Raw genomic sequence first — 16,775 nt, 5'->3', positions numbered from 1 at the left:
GCCTCCTTTTATGTTTGCTACTCTGATCGCACTTGGGATCCTCTCTAAATGCAGCACAGAGCCCAGGCCAAAGAAGGAAGGCAGCTGCCCAGGGCCTGTTCTCGTTCTTTGTGTGGGGCTGTCCGGCTAAGGGGCCCCCTTCTCTTGGCTGAAGGTTCTCTGCCAGGGCTTAAGTTTGGCAATGTCTTCCATCCGTCTAAAGATTAATCCTGCCAGGCCACCTGAGCCCTGGTTTCCTTTTGGACCCAGAGCTTGCTGTGGTGAGATAACGGGAGCCTCCCTACCATCTCATCCCTCGGACTGTCCCGAAGTTCTCCTAGTCCATGAATATGTTTGAGGAAGTCGGTGGGGACGGGCTGTTCTGTCCCGGCATCTTGCCCAGGTCTCTGCAGGGAGTTGATCTTTGGCCTGAAATGAAGAGGGAACGAAGGGAAACCAGCCTTGCTGAGCAGAGACGGTGGCAGCATCGCTTTGAGCCCCTGCAGGAAAAAGAGGCTCTGCGTCTAACAAATAAACGCCTGGGAACCTTTTCGGATCTTACATTCTTCCTGCAAGAAACACAGCAGAGTCACAATGAAATAGATGTTTTTATTAATTCAGCTGCCTGTTAATAGCTGTAAATGTTCCAAAGGCTGCCAGGGCTGCTTGGCCTTCCCTGCCCGTCTTGCTTTCAGCAGAGGTGGGTAGAATGGCATCCTTCGGAAAAGAGGCATCCCAGACCTGTTCTGCGTCCGGTGACCTCGGGGCGTTTCTATCCCTGCCAGAACTCGGGGTGGCTTGGATTTCTGGCGCAGCCCTCGCCTGGGAGACGCTAACTGTAAATGGGGAGGAAGGAAGCGGTGTGGAGCCTTCGGAGCACCTCGCTCTTCAGCGCTGCGTCTTCCACTTCCCACCAGCTGAAAGCCGGCTCCTGCAATGTCGGCGGTGCCAGCTCCTGCTGCTGGGACCCATCGCTCCCGACCGTGGCCACCACGTTGAAGCAGATGCCGTCGCTTTGGCCCGGATCCTTGCCCAGGTGCTGCAGGCCAAGGAGGCCCTGGAGGCGGACGGCCACCTCGGGCCGGGCCACGCATCTCTGGAGCAGCTGCTGAAGGGCCGCCACGAGCCTCTTGCCCGGCTTGGAGGAAGACGGGCTGCTTATTGCCAGGGGGAGGTGGGGGCCCCCCGTTGTGTCCAGGAGCACCCAAAGGGAGTGGTTGCCACCTGTGAAGACGAGCAGGAACCGCTGGCAGACGGACGCGCAGGGCAGCTCCACGGGCAGGATCGGAGGGTGGCGGGGGCCGGCACGGTACTGCAGAGCCAGGTCCATTAAGGGCAGGATGTCCGGCGAGCGGAGCGGGAGGGCGGGGGTCTCCCGGTCCCACCACTGCGCCTGCAGGGACTCGGCGTCTGCCTGCTGCACGCTCTTCAGGGTCCCGCCTAGAGAGAGGAACAGCAGAGCTAGGAAGCCGAAAGGCCCCGGGGTCTCTGGGGCAGGGCAGGGCACCCGGGCAAAGGGCAGGTGGGGCCGCGGGAGGAAGCTTGGCTCCACTAAGGAGGGAAGGGAAGGGCTCCCAGGGGAGACCCCCTCGAGTGGGGGAGGGGCTGGCGCCTTCACCCCAGCTGACCCCCCCCTCCCCAGGTCGCGTCCCGGGGCCGGGCGCCCCACCGGTGGGCCGGGCGAGGAAGACGAAGCGGATCCAGCTGGGCCCCCGCTCCTCCACCGCCAGCAGCGTCAGCGGCCGGCACTGCAGCCCGGTCTCCTCCTGCACCTCCCGCCGCACGGCCTCCAGCACGGTCTCGCGGGGCTCCATGCGGCCGGCCGGCAGGTACCACGTCCCGTAGCACTCCGCCTTCGCCTCCTGCACCACCAGCACCTCGCCCTGCGCGCCCCCACCGGGGGGGAGAGACAGAGAGAAAGGGGCGTCAACGGGTGGCCCGCGGGCGCCGGGCGGGGGGAGGGGAGGGCAGGGCGGGGGGGGGCGGCCTCCGCGGACCTTCTCGTTGAACAGCACCGCCAGCACCACGTAGCAGACGTTGCCCCGCAGGCGCGCCGGCTCCGAGGCTCCCGGGTCGCAGCCGCCCACGGAGGGCACCGGCCAGCCCCCCCCGCCCAGCAGCGCCCCCAGCTCCTCCGCAGCCATCCCGCCGCCGTTACCACGCATGCGCGGCAGCCCCCGCCCCCTCCCTCCCTCCGAAGAGAGGACTTGATTTGCCCCGCCTTAACCGCAGGTAGAATCGCATTTGCATATAACAATGGAAAAGGGAAGAGGTCCCTGCAGATGGAAAGGTGATTAAAAAATATTAGAAAGGGACAGGACTCACAGAGTTAAGGAAAAGGAAGAAACTGAATTCTTTTGCACATGGGACTTACTTTATCAATGGCTACCTGGCAAAAACAAGTTAGATATAAGGACTAATGATACGAGGGAGATTGGTTAAAATGGATAAGCAATTATTATGATTGTATTATAGAATATCAAGGTAATGAATATTGCTGTAAACACTTTATTTCCTAAAAATATTTGTACCCAAACACAGTTTAACTAAAATTGAATTTTTATGTTATAAAATAAAATAAAAATTTATTTTAAAAAAGAGACGGGCAGGAGGCAGCACGAGAGGAAAAAACGCCTTTATTGGAAGACTAAAAAGGGGGCAGCAGCCGCAGCCCCGAAGGAAGAGGAGCAGGCACTGTGGGGCAGGCAAGCGGAGCCAGCCGCAGGCAAGGACAGAGAGGGGCTCTGGCCAAAGATGCCATGGTTGCAAAGGTCCTGGGCCAACGGTTAAGGCAGCAGTCCAGCGCCCCATCCGTCCTTAGGCTGGGCAAGTCCTTCCCAATAGGCAGCTCCCCCAGGGGAAGAGAGGCACCGGGAGCGGCTGGTCCAGGGGTCCCCAGGCAGCAACATGTGCTCTGGCACTGGGGAAATATGAGCAGATCGTGTGACCCCGAAACCTCAGCCCAGCACCAGTGGTGCGGCACACTTGGGGGCCTTGGCAGCCATGCCCCCAGGGGAGCCTAGCGGTCTTGGTCCGGCATCTGCTTCCGGGAACGACTTCGGACCCCCCGGGAAGAACTCTGTGGAAAGAAGGAAGCAAGCAGGGTTGGCGAGGAAGAGGCCCGGCCTTCCCTCTCCTCTCCTGGCTGGAGCAGGTCAGTGGGTTCTCACTCAGGCCCCCAGCAGAGCCTCCTTACCTCTTTAGGTGGCAGCTTCTTCTTCCCCTGCCGAAGGCTTTGGCTCCTGGCCAAGGGCTTAAGAACAGCGGGGTCCCTGCGGCGGCCTCTGGAGGGGGCAGACAGCTCAGTGTCCGACCAGTAGTCCTCCTCCTCCTCCTCCTCCTCCTCCTCGTTGCTGTCAGGGCCCGGCTGCTGCACTGCTGGCCTGCGCCCTGCACAAATGCAGGCCAAAGGAAGACTCAGAAAGCAGCAACCTCTCAACCTCCGGACGCCTGACGGAGCGAAGCATTGCACGTGTGGCCCTTAGATGCCACCAAACTGCCTATTACAAGTGATTTGTTTTATACCCCTCTTTTATTATTTTTTTATTAAATAATAAAATACTTTTATTAAATAATTCAAGGGGGAGGATAACATACCTAATACCGTGTTTCCCAAAAAATAAGACCGTCTTATATTTTTTTGAACCCTGAAATAAGCACTTGGCCTTATTGCCATGTGCTCAAAAGCCCAATTGGGCTTATTATCAGGGGATGTCTTATTTTGGGGGAAACAGGGCACTCATTCCTCCGATTTTCCCCACAACCACCACCACCCTGTGAGGTGCACTGAAAAAGTGTGACTTGCCCAGGGCTTTTCATGGCTAAGCCAGGACTAGAACTCAGATTCCTGGTTCGAAGCTTGGCGCCTTAACCACTAGACCAAACTCGCTTCTATAAGGTTGGATTCACCCAAAAGGAATTATTGCCTCACAATAAAATTGGTGGCACAACTGTGATACCTGAACAAACATCCATAGGATGGTTTAATCTGGCCTAGAGAAGATGATACTAGATACCTTTGAGACCTGTATGCAACAAAATGTCATTTAATGCATGCCGATTAGTGTACATTCAAAGTGATAATAAAGTTATTCTAAGTCCTATACTAAGACACAAAATGCTGAGCTTCAAAAGTGACCCAACCTCATATTAAGGAACCTACCCTTGGAGAATTCTAAAAACACTCGCTGGTTTTCTATCTTGCTCCACAATGAAGGTTTCCTTACCAATCGGTCGCCGGCACAGCTCCTGTTCCTCCAGATAGAGGGGATCTGAGTAATGCACCATGGCTGTCTCTGGCATGGAGCGCAAATCCTGCATACTGAAGCTGCGTAAACGACCTGCCAGGGCTCCCTGGCCCTAACAGGGAGGACAAGAGGGGGAAAGGGATTTACTTGGGAATCAAGGAAGGGGTTGCTTCGGGAGTGGGAAATCGCAGCATTTCAGAGGAGAAAGATCCATCCGTCAAGCACAGAGTTTCTAATACTTAACCCAAAGAATATGTATGAGAAGCCTGCATAAGCTAGAGAGGAAACGTAGTGGAGAAGGTGAGGAATAAATTAGTTACCCATATGGTACAAGCTGAAAACAGGGCATAGAGTCATGGGGGAAAGCAGCCCAATGCCGTCTAGTTACCAAAGATGATTTGGGGGTGAGAAACCTGCTCCCACAGGAAGGAATATACCAATGGCATCACCTCCCCTCCTCGAGGCCCAAGCTTGCCTCCGGACCAGTCCCGCCAAGAGGTCAGAGCAAAGGAAACATCAGGTTACTTTTGCAGCCACCTGGATAGCTGCTGTGGCTGCCACGTTGATGCTCTTCTTCCCAAAGCTCACAAGGCTCTCGTAGCCACGTTCTTTGGCTTGGCATATGAAGTGGTCGATCTCCTGCAGGAATTCACACACAATTGACAGGATCAGAGGAAAGGCACCCAAGGAACCATCCCCTGCAGGTTTTCCCCATGCATCTCCTGCCACAGGATAAGGAAGTGCTCCTGTCACTCAGCTGCAGGGGGGGGGGGGGGGGCTGGCACCCAAAAAGCCACTTATCTTTCCCTCCCTCCTGTTTCTTGCCTTGCATAGCAAGAAGGCAGCTATTTCTGGGATCTCTGGTGTGATCACTAGAGATCTCAATCTGCTGCTGCCTGTACCTGTTTTTCCCAAAGGCCGCCTCCCACTCTGACTCCCAGTTCTGCCTTGGTGAAATGCAGGCAGCCCATTCTAAGTTGGCATAATTGCATGCAGGCTCAGAGCCCACAGCCCTTTAAAGGTGCAGTCAGGAATGCATGTTTTTTTCATGGTTAGAAAGGGGGAAACAGGGCAATGGGCACCTGCCGTCCACTCGCCAACAACACTGGCCTGGGGACCGGAAGATCCTTACCTTTTCTTTGCTGGACAGTATGGGATGCACAAACTTGCGGTACAACACGCTGGCTCCCTTTGTGTAAGGAGACAGGAGCCATATCACAAAGGCCATTTTAATCTCATAGTAGAAGGGAAACCTGAAACCAAAAAGACGCTCATGGAGCCAGCAGTGCCCAACAGGTTGGCTCAGGTGACTTCAGCAACGGCTGTCCGGCCACATGGGCTGCTTTCAGAGCTAAGGAGGGTTAGGAGGAGGCCTTTCCTGCAAACTCAGAGATGAAGGAAAGCAATCCCAGCTCTCTCTCCTTTGCTAACCCTGGGAGCAGATTTGCTGTCTGCCAACAATCAGTTCAGTTATTGTAGGTAGTTCTTGGCCTACAACCATTTGTTCAATGACCAGTTTTGATGGCACTGAATGAATTGTGTTTATAACTGGCCTTAGGAGTTCTGGCCAACCCAACAATCCCCCCCCCCCATCACTTGGCAACTGGTTCACACTTACAACTGACTGCAGCATCCAACGATCATGTGACTGCCTTTGGCCCCTCGCATCAATCAGCTGGCAATTAAAGCTACTGTTTTGACGCTGGTCCAATCAAGTGAACTCTCCCAAACAAGAAAAGCCAGAGCAAAATAATAAACCCCAACATCCCTCGGATGGGTTCTCTCTGAAGCCCATCCCCCAACTGAATCTTCCTGGGTCCAATTTTCCTCTAGACCTGCTCAGAACCGGTTAAAATGGTTTCAGCTCTGCCCAGCAAATTCACTGGCTGAATTACCACATCACATTAAGCAATACTATGTCGACTCAGGATTTAAGAGGGTGGTAACCCAATTAACTGTGGCTTATTTAAACTAAGCTGACTTATTTTTCCCCGGCTTGGCCTCATTTACTCAAAAAGGTTACATGAGGTATAAATTGGGAAAACCTTGAAAGGGGAGCACAAACGTAATGAATTTTTTCAAAAGGTGAACGATATACTTCGAAGGGTGACAATTTCGGTAAACAAAACCCTGGAATGTGGCAGGTCCAGCCAACTGGTTCTGTCAGTAGGTCAAGCAAAACAGGAAGAACACAAGCCTCCTCTCCATCCCTGTCAGTGGCCAACAGGGGAAGGGGAGGGGAGGGGAGGGGAGGGGAGGGACTCGTGGGCAAAGCCCCTTCCCTCCCCAAGGCAGGGGGTGAATGGAGGGGGAGGGGCCGAGGGGGGGGCCGAGCAGAGACCCACCAGGAAACGAAGGTGTCCGTGATGGCCTCGGTGGCCATGAAGAGAGCGAAGACGATCCAGTACATCATCCAGCGCACCTGCGGGGGGAGCCACCGGAGGGCGGGCCGGTGAGTCGGAGCTGCTGCCGGGCAGGAGGAGAAGCCCCCCCCCGACCCTCCCCCCCCCGAGGCCCTCACTCACGTACTCCCGGACGTCCTTGTTCCTCACGGCCTTGTAGGAGGCGTAGGCCGGGTAGAGCGTCCCCAGCAGGAGCCTGTAACGGAAGGGCGGCGTCAGGCAGGCCGGCCAGCCTCGGTAGGCGCCGGCCAGCAGAGCCAGGCAAGCCCGCCGCCCGGAGCGCAGCGTCGCGGCCTTCAGGGAGCTCAGCACCATGGCCGGCACAGAGGGAGGGCCGGCTTTCCCGGGAGACGCCGCTGCTGCTGCTCCTGCTGCTCCCGCCCCCCCCCGAGACCCGCCGCCTCCCCCCGCCCGGGACTCACTGCACGGCGCGGCTGAGCGCCCAGGTCACCATCGCCGCTCCAACCGCCCGCGCGCACTGCCATTGGCCGCCTTCGACCCCGCCCCCGCCCCGGGCGGCCAATCGGGGCGGGGCCGCCGTCCGGTTTGGTTTCTCCTGTTTGGATCTGGTCGGCGGTGCGACTCCCCCCCCGCCCCGTCACGTGACCTACTCAGGCGGGACCTGCGCTTCCGGGTCCAACTTTGAGGAGTCTCGCGAGAGCGCCGAGCGGGATCCTTCGCGGCGAGAGGGCGGGGCGTCCTTGGTGGCGGCTGCAGCCCCTCCTCCCCCCCCCGCGGAGGTCAAGGGCGACCCCCGCCCCACTTTCCCACCTGCAGGCACGACCCCCCCGCCGTTTCCGAGGGGCCTCCGGATAATAGACCACTTGGCCCCGCAGGACCCTCCAAAGTGGCCCCACAAGGACCTCCTCCGCCCCAAAAGGGAGGCAGACAAAGGGGCTGCAGGGGGGGGAGGAGGGTCCTGGGGGGGGCGAGTCTCTGCTGACTCCCTCAGGTTCCTGAATTGATTCAATTCAGGCTAAGTGGGCCTGGTGGCTCAGCAGACTAAAAGCATTGTGATTAACACCAGTTGCCTGCAATTACTGTAAGTTCGAATCTCACCAGGCTCAAGGTTGACTCAGCCTTCCATCCTTTCAAAGGTAGGTGAAATGAGGACCCAGATTGTGGGGGCAATAAGCTGACTTTGTATACAAAATATACAATATAAATAAAATAAAAAATATACAAAAGTATGAAGGCTATTGCTTAACGCCCTGAGTCTCCGGAGAAGGGTGGCATATAAATTAAAGCCAAAAAAATGAATAAATCCCAATTGCCATCATTAACCCAAAGACCACCTGAGGTACAGTTCAGTTAAATGCAAGTACATAGATGTAACTAAATATTTAAAAACTAAGCCCTTGCCTCACAATTTCTCCGCGTCCTTGGCACTCTCTCCCGTAGGAGGAGAAAGGCCTCTCTCCCTCCAGTGCCTCCACTTCTCTCAAGGAGGACCCTCTCCTGGCTCCCCACCCACGGACTATTCAGAAGGTGTTTGCTCAGTTGCATAAGCCCATTTCAAGGGGGCTTCACTTAAGAGGGGGCTTAACCCATTTCAAGAGTTGCCTCACTACTTAATGAAGAGGGAGGCCAGGCCCAACACACCCACCTGACCGAAAGGCAATCAGTCCTGCCACAAAAAGCCATCCCAAGAGGGGAGCAGATCCTCTTCGGCCCCCAACGGGACCTTGGCATACCTGCGCACAAAATGGAGGCCCAGCCACTCCTCTTGGTTTAGGAGCCCCTCACTGCCATAGCAAAACTGCAGGAGGGTTTGAGAAAATTATTTTTTCTACATTTTAGTGAATACTATTAAAATTACATTTAACAAAATTGCATTAATAAATAATATTGATTACATGTCGATAGAGGAACGGTGGCAATTTTCAATAAATGTTTTCAGTTCTGCAGGAAGGCTGAGAGGGGGTCTCCTTCCGAGGGGTCCCAGCAGAGCCGTGGCACATGCGCTAAGAGACTGGTTCTGTGTGGCACACCAGGAGACTGCAACATGCGGAAGAGACAAGGGCAACGCGCCTCAGGACATGCCCGGGCTCAGCTGAGGGAGAGTCAGCTCAGCACCTGCCAGCTTCCCTCATCCTCAGGACATCCTGAAGATGTTGGGGCAAACGTGCTCCGTTTCAGACAAGCCATTGCTGAAAGGGAGCACCAGGTGACAGAGCACCTGAAGCGCCCATCCCAAGTTGCAAAACCCATGTCCTCTGGAGACGCCTCATCTTGAGGGCCTGGCAGCCGCCCTCCTTAGGGGAATCGTGCAGGGCTGGGAATGAATTGGGAGGTGCCAAGGAGGCACTGCGTCTCCATCAGCCCCTCCATTGGCTGCCCCTGCTCACTCAGCGAAGAATAAAAAGGGCCCCGGCCCAGCCCTGGGATGCATGCCGGACAGCTCGCCATGTGGCCCCTGATCCTGCTCAGCCTGCTCTCCGGAGGCCTGGGTAAGCAGGGGGGGCATTGAGTGAGAGAAGCCCCCCGGCCTGCCACCATTTGGGAAGAGGCTCCTCGGCCTGAGGAAGTCCTGGCCCTTAGCTAGAAGCCGCTGCCTGGGTGACATTTGTGCCATCCACCTCTCGGGGGGCTGTCAGGGTGGGGAAAGTAGGAGGAGGAGGAAGGGGATCAGGTATCCTCAGTGCCTTGATTTCCTTATAAAGCAGTAAAGGCGGAGGAGGGGGGGAAATCAGTCAGAAGACCCTCCTAGGCCTCATGAAAGATCGAGAGGCGGTGGGGCGAGTGACATTTGTTTTATATTGCCCCAACATTTTCTGATCCGACCCTTCAGTAGAAGACTTAATTCGGGAAAGCAAAGGGGTGATTTTCTGACTTCTGAGGCCAGGCGGGAGACGGGCAGAGGGGCCCTTGGAGTTTGGCCCATTTTTGGTCAAAGATCAACTGGGGATGCTTCCTGCTTCCTCTCTACGTCCATCACCAGGTTTTGCCTTCACAAGTTCACCCAGCCGCCATCAGGTTTTCTAGGTCAATAGAATTCATCCTTAATTCTGTGTCTCAATGTCTTCATCACGGGCTTTTATATTTGCAAAGAAAAGAACAGTTTGCAAACCACTCCTTTATACGCGAGTGACAAAATGCGCTACCCCTAAAATGCACTTGATCTATTTCAGTTACGCATCTGGGGTAAGATTGTTAGACCTTTTATTTCGGACCTACCACTGCATAGAGAGTATTTTAACATACTGCACCTGTGTATGGTTTGCCAATTGCACTGTGGCAGATAGGACAGCACTCCAGAGGGTCAACGTCATTGCCCAGAGGATCATTGGTTAACTCTCCCCTCTTTGGAAGAGCTTTACAGCTCCCGTTGCCTTAAAAAAGTTTAAAACATTCTTAAAGATCCATCTCATCCTGGGCACCCTTTTTTTTTTAAGCTATTACCACCTGGCAGTTGGTACAGGACAATAAAGACAATGACAAATAGGCTGAAAAACAGCTTCTATCCCAAGGCAGTAACTATATTGAATTCTAATGTATATAGTGCAATATTAATGCAATATCATAGGTTTTCAATGCAATTGTATAGAATGTGAAGGATGTGTGTTTGTGTTTTATTTTTATAGTTATAATGTACACTGAAGATGGCATTTAATTTCGTTATAGGAGGTGCAATGACAATAAAGTAACTTAAGTCATTAGTGGGAGATGACACAAAGTCCCATGAAATGAATTGTGCAACCTTGAGCCAATCAACATCTTTATACTTAACCTATTTTAGAGAATTGTTATGGAAATAATATATATTTGCCCTGAACAGAAGGACAGGCTAAAATTGTTTTGAATGCACTCTGTTTCTTCTGTCCTCACTGCATATGATCAATAGCAAGCTGACCTTCTCCTTCCCTTCCCAGTCCTAACCAGCAAGATCCAGAATGAATGTGCCAAGGGAGCAGCGTATTGGTGCAGCAACTTAATGACAGCTATCAAGTGTGGTGCTTTGGATCACTGTGTCCAGACTGGGTGGAATCAAGCCAGCAATGAGAGTGTCTGGAACAGAATCAGCAATGTAGGTATTGTGGTGTTGTTGTTAGCCATAAACCTCAGCAGATCCTGTTAGCCCAGTGGGCCTTGCCTAAAGAGCACCCGAGCCAGAAATGTAAATTAAAAACACCTTTATTATATAAACAAGTAAGGAGGGGCACCTTGCCCAAAAGAGGAAAGAGGACCCCTTCAAAAGAGGGAGAATCACTCTATATTCAGTTCAAACATATTGAGTTTGTAATGAGCTCTTTCATTGGCTAACATCATTTGACACATCGGTGAACGGTGTATAGCGTTAGTAGGTAGCATGCTATAACATTTCATAGCATTCCTTAATATTCTTACATATCATCTTGTTAAGGCTCATCCTCGTATTCAGGAGGTGATGTGTTTGCAAGTTACTAAAGTTCAAGTCTATGTACAATAAAGGAGAATCCTTGTTCTTGGCAATTTGAACCAGTTCTTATCAGACGCTACATTCCTCGTAGAGCGCTTGCTTGTTACTTGAAAGACATCCTAATTTATTAGTAACATTAATCAAAGAAAGTTCTAGTTACTGAAAACATGAATCAAAGAGTCCCTCCCCCCTTCTGCTATTGCCATCCCATGGAAGAGCCGCTGCCGAGGCCATGGTCTGATGCGAGGCATCTCTGTCCAGAGGTTGGGGGGAAGCACGAGAGACATTCTGAAGGGACTCTCCTAGTTTTCCAGAGACTAGAAAGAGAAGAGGGGAGAAATAGTCTTGAAAGATTCTGTTAATGCAATCTTACAATATCTATAACTATATGGTTGGTGTTTCTTACCTCGAAGGGCTAACGGTATCCGCTGGTCTCCTTGACTGCCAGGGCTCAGAAGTCAATGCGTTGAAGTGCAGGGAAGAGGAAATACTTTGGGATGGGTGAGCAAAGGCTTTGGGGAAGAGGTTCTCAGAGGGTGAATCATTTTTTTCTTCCAGGAGGACATGTGTGCAGACTGCAAACAACTGATCTCCATCCTGGTGCGCATGGTCAAGGAATCAGCCTTTAAGGTGACAAAGCAATTCATTAATTTACCAGCTCTATGGGTAGAATAGAACAAGACTATTGGAGTGCCTGCTAGTCTTCTTAAGTTTCTCCAGACTCAGATGTGCCGTTTATTTGTTCTTCTTGTCTCCAGAGGTTATGGGTGCGGAAGAGCCATTTTTTTTATTTTTTTTTTGCTTTTAATTTATATGCCGCCCTTCTCCGGAGACTCAGGGCAGCTTACAATGCATTAAGCAATAGCCTTCATACTTTTGTATATTTATACAAAGTCAACTTATTGCCCCCACAATCTGGGTCCTCATTTTACCTACCTTTGAAAGGATGGAAGGCTGAGTCAACCTTGAGCCTGGTGGGATTTGAACTTGCAGTAATTGCAAGCATCAGATGTTAATAGTGCATTAGTCCACTGTGCTACCAAGGCTCTTTAGTATCTCTATTTGCCTAGAGTGGTCTAGAGTTTCCTGCTTGAGCAGGAGGCTGGACTAGAAGTCTTCCCTTCCAGCTCTGTTGCTGTTCTGCTATTCTTCTATTGCGTCAATGTTTTTCTGACTTTGAAGCTGTGGACAGAGCCAACTGGTCCGAGCGGCTCCCAGCTGAAGAGGGAGGGGTGGGGAATCTGACTCTTGCTCAATCCCCTTCATAGAATTCATCTCTCCACAGAAAGCTCTCCAGGAGTATTTGGAGCATGAATGTACCAATTTGCCACTTCAGACACTTATCCCACAGTGCCAGGCCTTGGTCAAGGACTACTATGCCCGCTTAATTGCCAGCCTGGAAAAACAACTTGTGAGTAGGGACTCCCTGTGATTGGGCAGACGTCTTGATCGTGACCTCCTCTTCCAATCTCACAGGGAAAACAGTCTCTGGGTTGGGGAGGGCGGATGGCTCATCTCAAGATACGTAAGGATTGGGTTGGGAGTTCCCGGAATGGCCAGGCAACCTCTGACAGCCACTTGAGCTCTCCTGGGAAGGCTTCCTGTGTCAGACTCTTGTACCACACCACAGGGGAGCTTACGCAAGAGATCTTCCCACTCAGGTCCAACCGCCCAGCTGTCTCCGTTGGCCATTATATAGGCCGCGCCCTTTCTCCCCATTAGGATCCCAGCATCGTTTGCACCCAGCTGGGTGCCTGTCCAGCTGACCTTCCGGGAAGCCAGGATGGCTTGATGCAGTTGTTCAGAGGGCTAGAGCAGCTCCTTCCACAGCTGCAAGGCCAGATACCCATCCTGCCCAGCGGCCACACTCAGGTAAAGGCGGCTTCCAAGTGCCCACAGCCCCATGCCAAGGGCTTGTGGGGCCCCTCCATTGGAAAAATGGAAAGGCAAGATGCGCTCTTCGGAAGCGCCTTTATTCTTCCAAACTTCAAGCTCTCTCTTTTAAACCCTTTACAAAGACCGAGAGGCACAGTGGTTCACCGGCAGGTGAGTGAAGAAAGAGCAGGCAGGAGGGGAGGATCTGGGTTCCACCAATGAGTCCATGTGGTGAGGAACTGGGGAGGGATGGGTTTTGCTGCTGCTGCTGGAAAACGTCTGGGCAGCTGTCAAGGTCAGGCTCCGTGTGGCGTGAGAGTGACCAGCTCTTCTTTGGCTAGGAGTCCCCCCGGGAGCGATGGCCCATCCCCCTGCCCCTCTGCTGGTTGTGCAGGACGTTCATTGCCAAGGCTGAGTCTGTCGTCCCCAAGGTACGGCATCATCGGGCCTGCCATGTTAGCGGCTGGGCCCTCGAGCGATCGGCCACGCCCACCTGGCCGCTGGGAGTGGTCCCATTGCACAGCCGTGGCAGGGAAAGCATCCCTATAAAGGGAGTAATGGAAGCGGTGGGTGTGTTGACCCCCCTGCTCACCTATCCCGTCTTTCCCCAGGCCGCTATTGGCAAAGCCCTGTCCAAAGTCTGCTACATTCTGCCAGCGGTTGTTGAGGGCATGTGCCAGTGTCTGATGGAGAAATACACGGTCATCATTGTGGACACAATTGTGAGCAAGCTGGGGCCACGCCTGATATGCGGAATGATGCTCATGTGCGCCTCAGAGGAAAACTGTGGTCCAGGTACAAGGGAGCCTCTCCCTTTCTCTTCTTCCCCAGGCCAGGTGATGGCCAGCCGGACACCCCAGCAAGCAATGGGCCCGTGGGGAGTAGAGTAGGCCAAGCCCAGTGCAGAGGAGGCAGGAGGAGAGGGGGGCACACGCTGGGTCTCCAGCAAGGCAAGGCTGCTCAAGAGGGAGGTGCCTGCCAATATTTCAATGGCACGAGAAAGATTGACTGGTCCCCAGAAGAGCCAGCCCTCAATATCAAGATGAAACCCTGCTAGGCGGCCATGGCTGGATCACCCCGACATTCTTTGGGATCCGTTCCCATGAAATCTGTTTTTGGAAGACAGCAGCTTCTCTAAGTATTTCAGAAAAGAAATTCTGCTTGCCTTCAAGGCCTGTGGAAAAACTCTCATGCAGGGGAGAGTTTTGAGAAAAGGGGACCTGCTGCTGCAGCCGATGCCCCTCCAGGGAAGCAGAGGCTGAAAGGGGTTTCTTTGGGGGCACCGCCACCCCTTCCCTCCCCTCCCGTCTAATTTCAGCATCACTTTGTGCTTCTCTGCAGAGAGCCTGTTGCCAGCCACAGCCGAGGGATGTCAGACGTGCCTTAAGATCAGCGACCAAGTGAAGACATCTCTAAGGGGAGATGTCACCAGGAGGGCAGTGGAGGCAGCCTTGTCCACAGCCTGTGGCCCTTCCTTTCCCTCCTGGCCTCAGGTGAGGCTCCCGGGCCAGGAATGCGGCTGCGCTCTTAATCTTAGCATGCCATCTTTCCCAGAATTAACCTTTGCTTTTTGTAAGTGTGACACAAGCAGATATGATGGGATATTGACTAGCACATGGGACTTAGCTTATACCAAGGCAAGGTGTCCCCAAACCATTAATATTCTGGTGTCAGTCACTAGGTCTGCATAAAAACCAGAACCTCCATCTTTAATGACAGCTGCGTCTTTTTCAAACAAACATTTTCAGACCCATCCACACACACCCCCGGCTCCGTTTTCGCTGGCAGAGGGCTAGCAAAACAAACTAAAAGCAAAACAAAAGGAGAAATGTTTCCCCTTTTGCATTTGAGCATCTAAGAAGGGAAAGAGGAAAGAAAAAGAAGGGAAGATGGGAAGAAAGGAGAAGGAAAGTGGGGAAGGAAGAAGAAAGGAAAATGAAGAAGAGAGGGAAGGAAAAGGAAGGAAGGGGAAGTCCTGCCTTAGCCCCTGGCCATCAGCAGATGGCCAGGCTCCTCTGGAGGACAAGGTTTTGGCGCTCTCCCTGGTCTCGCCTTCCTCCCCCGAGACAATGGATGCCCCCAGCCCCGCCTGGGCCACCACAGGTGCCCCCCACACGAGTGATGTTGAGCTAGCCACGCCCATCCCCCCTCGAGGTCAAACACAGCCCAGATGCAGCCCTCAATGAAATCGAGTTTGAGACCCCTGAACTAGACAATCTGTGGCCCGCCAGGTCATTTCAGAGAGATTTCTTTCACACCTCCTCAATATCTCCAGCAATGGCAGCTCCCAATGCTTTGGAAAAGCTCTTAAAAATCCAGGGAGATCAGTGAGATCATCCAGAGAGGTCCACCCTTTGGCCTTGGCCCTCGTCCCTTCCACCTGCGCTTCCTCTGCTCAGCTTGTGGGTTTGGGCACGTGACCGCCAATGGCCCAGAAAATGCATTTGTCTCCCCACCCCTAACTCTTCTTTTGCAGTGCAAGCACTTCCTTTACCAGCACCAGCCAAAGCTGTCCGCACTGTTAATGAAGCCGTGGGACTCCCAAACTACCTGCCAGGTAGGAAAAGGGGGGACAGCCAACTGAGGTGTGCCATTCTAACTAATCCTAAGAGGCAAAGCAACTGGAGCCCAAACACAGGGCATGCGCCCCAGGAAGACACCTGGACAGGTGCTTACAATCCAAGCCATATATGGTGGACTGGGGGAGCAAAGAGGGAGGAAAAGGGCACAGACGCAAAGATCTCCTTGGGATTCAAGCCGAGCATGAAAAGGGATCAAGGCTCCTCTGTTCTGGTCAAAAGGGACCTTGCAAGCGTTGCTCTGAGGGGGACCCGCCCTTCCAGGTTTTAAAAGAAACCAGGTTTAATCCGAGGGCGGCGGCTGCTCTTTTCTGCTTCTCCAGATGAATGAATCAGAGCCGACCCACTTGAGGAGAGCTGCTGCCTGCAAATGGGTCACTTCAAGGAGACGGGGGTAGCATGGACGGGTAGCCTTAAGACCCCTGGGTAACAGACACTTGGGTGGCCTATTCCCCCGTCCTCTCGTGAAGAGGGAAGGTGGTCCTCCCATCCAGAGGCTACCCAAACGGGGTCTCCATTTCCTCTTGTCCCTCCGCAGGAACTAGGTGCCTGCAGAGCTGAGCAGCTTTTCCCGAGCGCCACTCCTTGTGCCCAGGGACCCACTTACTGGTGCTCCAGCTTGAGTGCAGCCAAGCGATGCAAGGTGAGGACTGGGCCTTTCTGCTCTGGCGCCCCCGAAGCCGGCCATTCTGCACAGCCAGCAGCTCCCCAGGGCTATTTCAGTCCCAGCAATTCAGTGAGGACACAATTGGGAACCAGCGTGAACCCAAAAGGATGGATTTCAAATGAATTTCGGCGCTAGGAGCCTCATCCCAGAATGTTGCAGGGGCTCACAAGGATCCCTTGTTTGGGCCCAGGATCTGATTTCTCTCTCCCCCATCCTCCTCTAGGCTACACAGCACTGCCAGGATCACGTATGGTTGTAACCGAGTAAGGAGAGTCCGGCTTCTCTCACCTTGACTGCTGAGGAAGAAAATAATCTCAACTATTAAAATTAACCTCCAGATCACATGGATGAAGTGTTTTCCTTGTGCATTTATAGGTAGATGTGAGACAGTACAAGATAAAACCTGGGGTCAAAGACAGTCTATACCTTACTTTTATCACATGAGAATTCTTGAGGCTTTTTTTATCCATTGAGACACCACTGAGAATTCCACCACGCTAATATTAGAAATTAGAAATATTTTGGGGAGGGTAATAAAGGATATGGTCATGCAGTGGCTTGGAATCAATTTGGAACAGAGCCAAGCACCCTCCAACTCCTTAAAGGAGCTGTGTCGTTTTCTAGGAT

The 16,775-nt window shown here is 53.1% G+C and overlaps 3 protein-coding genes and 1 long non-coding RNA gene across 15 annotated transcripts; 1 reads left to right on the top strand and 3 right to left on the bottom strand.

The window, feature by feature from the left end:
• Positions 1-568: 568 nt before the first annotated feature.
• NUDT18 (nudix hydrolase 18) lies at positions 569-2,156 on the bottom strand. 2 transcript variants are annotated; one of them, XM_060683308.2, is made up of 3 exons: positions 1,977-2,156; positions 1,649-1,862; positions 569-1,419 (listed from the first exon to the last, which is right to left on the bottom strand). In XM_060683308.2, the coding sequence occupies exons 1-3, from the start codon at positions 2,142-2,144 to the stop codon at positions 812-814; spliced, it is 990 nt and encodes a 329-aa protein (XP_060539291.2). In that variant the 5' UTR covers positions 2,145-2,156; the 3' UTR covers positions 569-811. The 2 variants fall into 2 exon arrangements, with proteins under 2 accessions (XP_060539291.2, XP_087731862.1); XM_087875736.1 differs by having other exon boundaries at positions 1,649-2,156.
• A 442-nt stretch (positions 2,157-2,598) lies between these two features.
• Positions 2,599-7,252, bottom strand: LOC117673353 (receptor expression-enhancing protein 4). 5 transcript variants are annotated; one of them, XM_087875737.1, is made up of 8 exons: positions 7,051-7,252; positions 6,752-6,824; positions 6,572-6,648; positions 5,359-5,479; positions 4,764-4,865; positions 4,206-4,338; positions 3,176-3,369; positions 2,599-3,058 (listed from the first exon to the last, which is right to left on the bottom strand). In XM_087875737.1, the coding sequence occupies exons 1-8, from the start codon at positions 7,080-7,082 to the stop codon at positions 2,999-3,001; spliced, it is 792 nt and encodes a 263-aa protein (XP_087731863.1). In that variant the 5' UTR covers positions 7,083-7,252; the 3' UTR covers positions 2,599-2,998. The 5 variants fall into 5 exon arrangements, with proteins under 5 accessions (XP_087731863.1, XP_034286582.2, XP_034286581.2 ...); XM_034430691.3 differs by having other exon boundaries at positions 4,752-4,865; positions 7,051-7,241; XM_034430690.3 differs by having other exon boundaries at positions 4,752-4,865; positions 6,756-6,824; positions 7,051-7,237.
• On the top strand, positions 6,559-16,490 carry SFTPB (surfactant protein B). 7 transcript variants are annotated; one of them, XM_034430684.3, is made up of 12 exons: positions 7,271-7,725; positions 8,529-9,078; positions 10,501-10,655; positions 11,586-11,657; positions 12,313-12,438; positions 12,750-12,899; positions 13,244-13,333; positions 13,514-13,697; positions 14,244-14,395; positions 15,379-15,459; positions 16,020-16,124; positions 16,372-16,490. In XM_034430684.3, exons 2-12 carry the CDS (start codon positions 9,015-9,017, stop codon positions 16,405-16,407), a joined length of 1,215 nt encoding a protein of 404 aa, XP_034286575.2. In that variant the 5' UTR covers positions 7,271-7,725; positions 8,529-9,014; the 3' UTR covers positions 16,408-16,490. The 7 variants fall into 7 exon arrangements, with proteins under 7 accessions (XP_087731858.1, XP_034286575.2, XP_087731859.1 ...); XM_087875734.1 differs by having other exon boundaries at positions 7,298-7,725; positions 8,529-9,613; XM_087875733.1 differs by lacking the exon at positions 8,529-9,078.
• LOC117673354 (uncharacterized) lies at positions 10,747-11,592 on the bottom strand. Its single transcript, XR_004593485.3, has 2 exons — positions 11,434-11,592; positions 10,747-11,344 (listed from the first exon to the last, which is right to left on the bottom strand). It is a non-coding gene; the product is annotated as an uncharacterized LOC117673354 (long non-coding RNA).
• Positions 16,491-16,775: the final 285 nt, after the last annotated feature.

This window comes from Pantherophis guttatus, chromosome 9, assembly GCF_059756535.1.
Source record: "Pantherophis guttatus breed Tessera chromosome 9, ASM5975653v1, whole genome shotgun sequence".
Classification (NCBI taxonomy): Eukaryota; Metazoa; Chordata; class Lepidosauria; order Squamata; family Colubridae; genus Pantherophis; species Pantherophis guttatus.
This window is presented reverse-complemented; position numbering and strand designations above follow the sequence as displayed.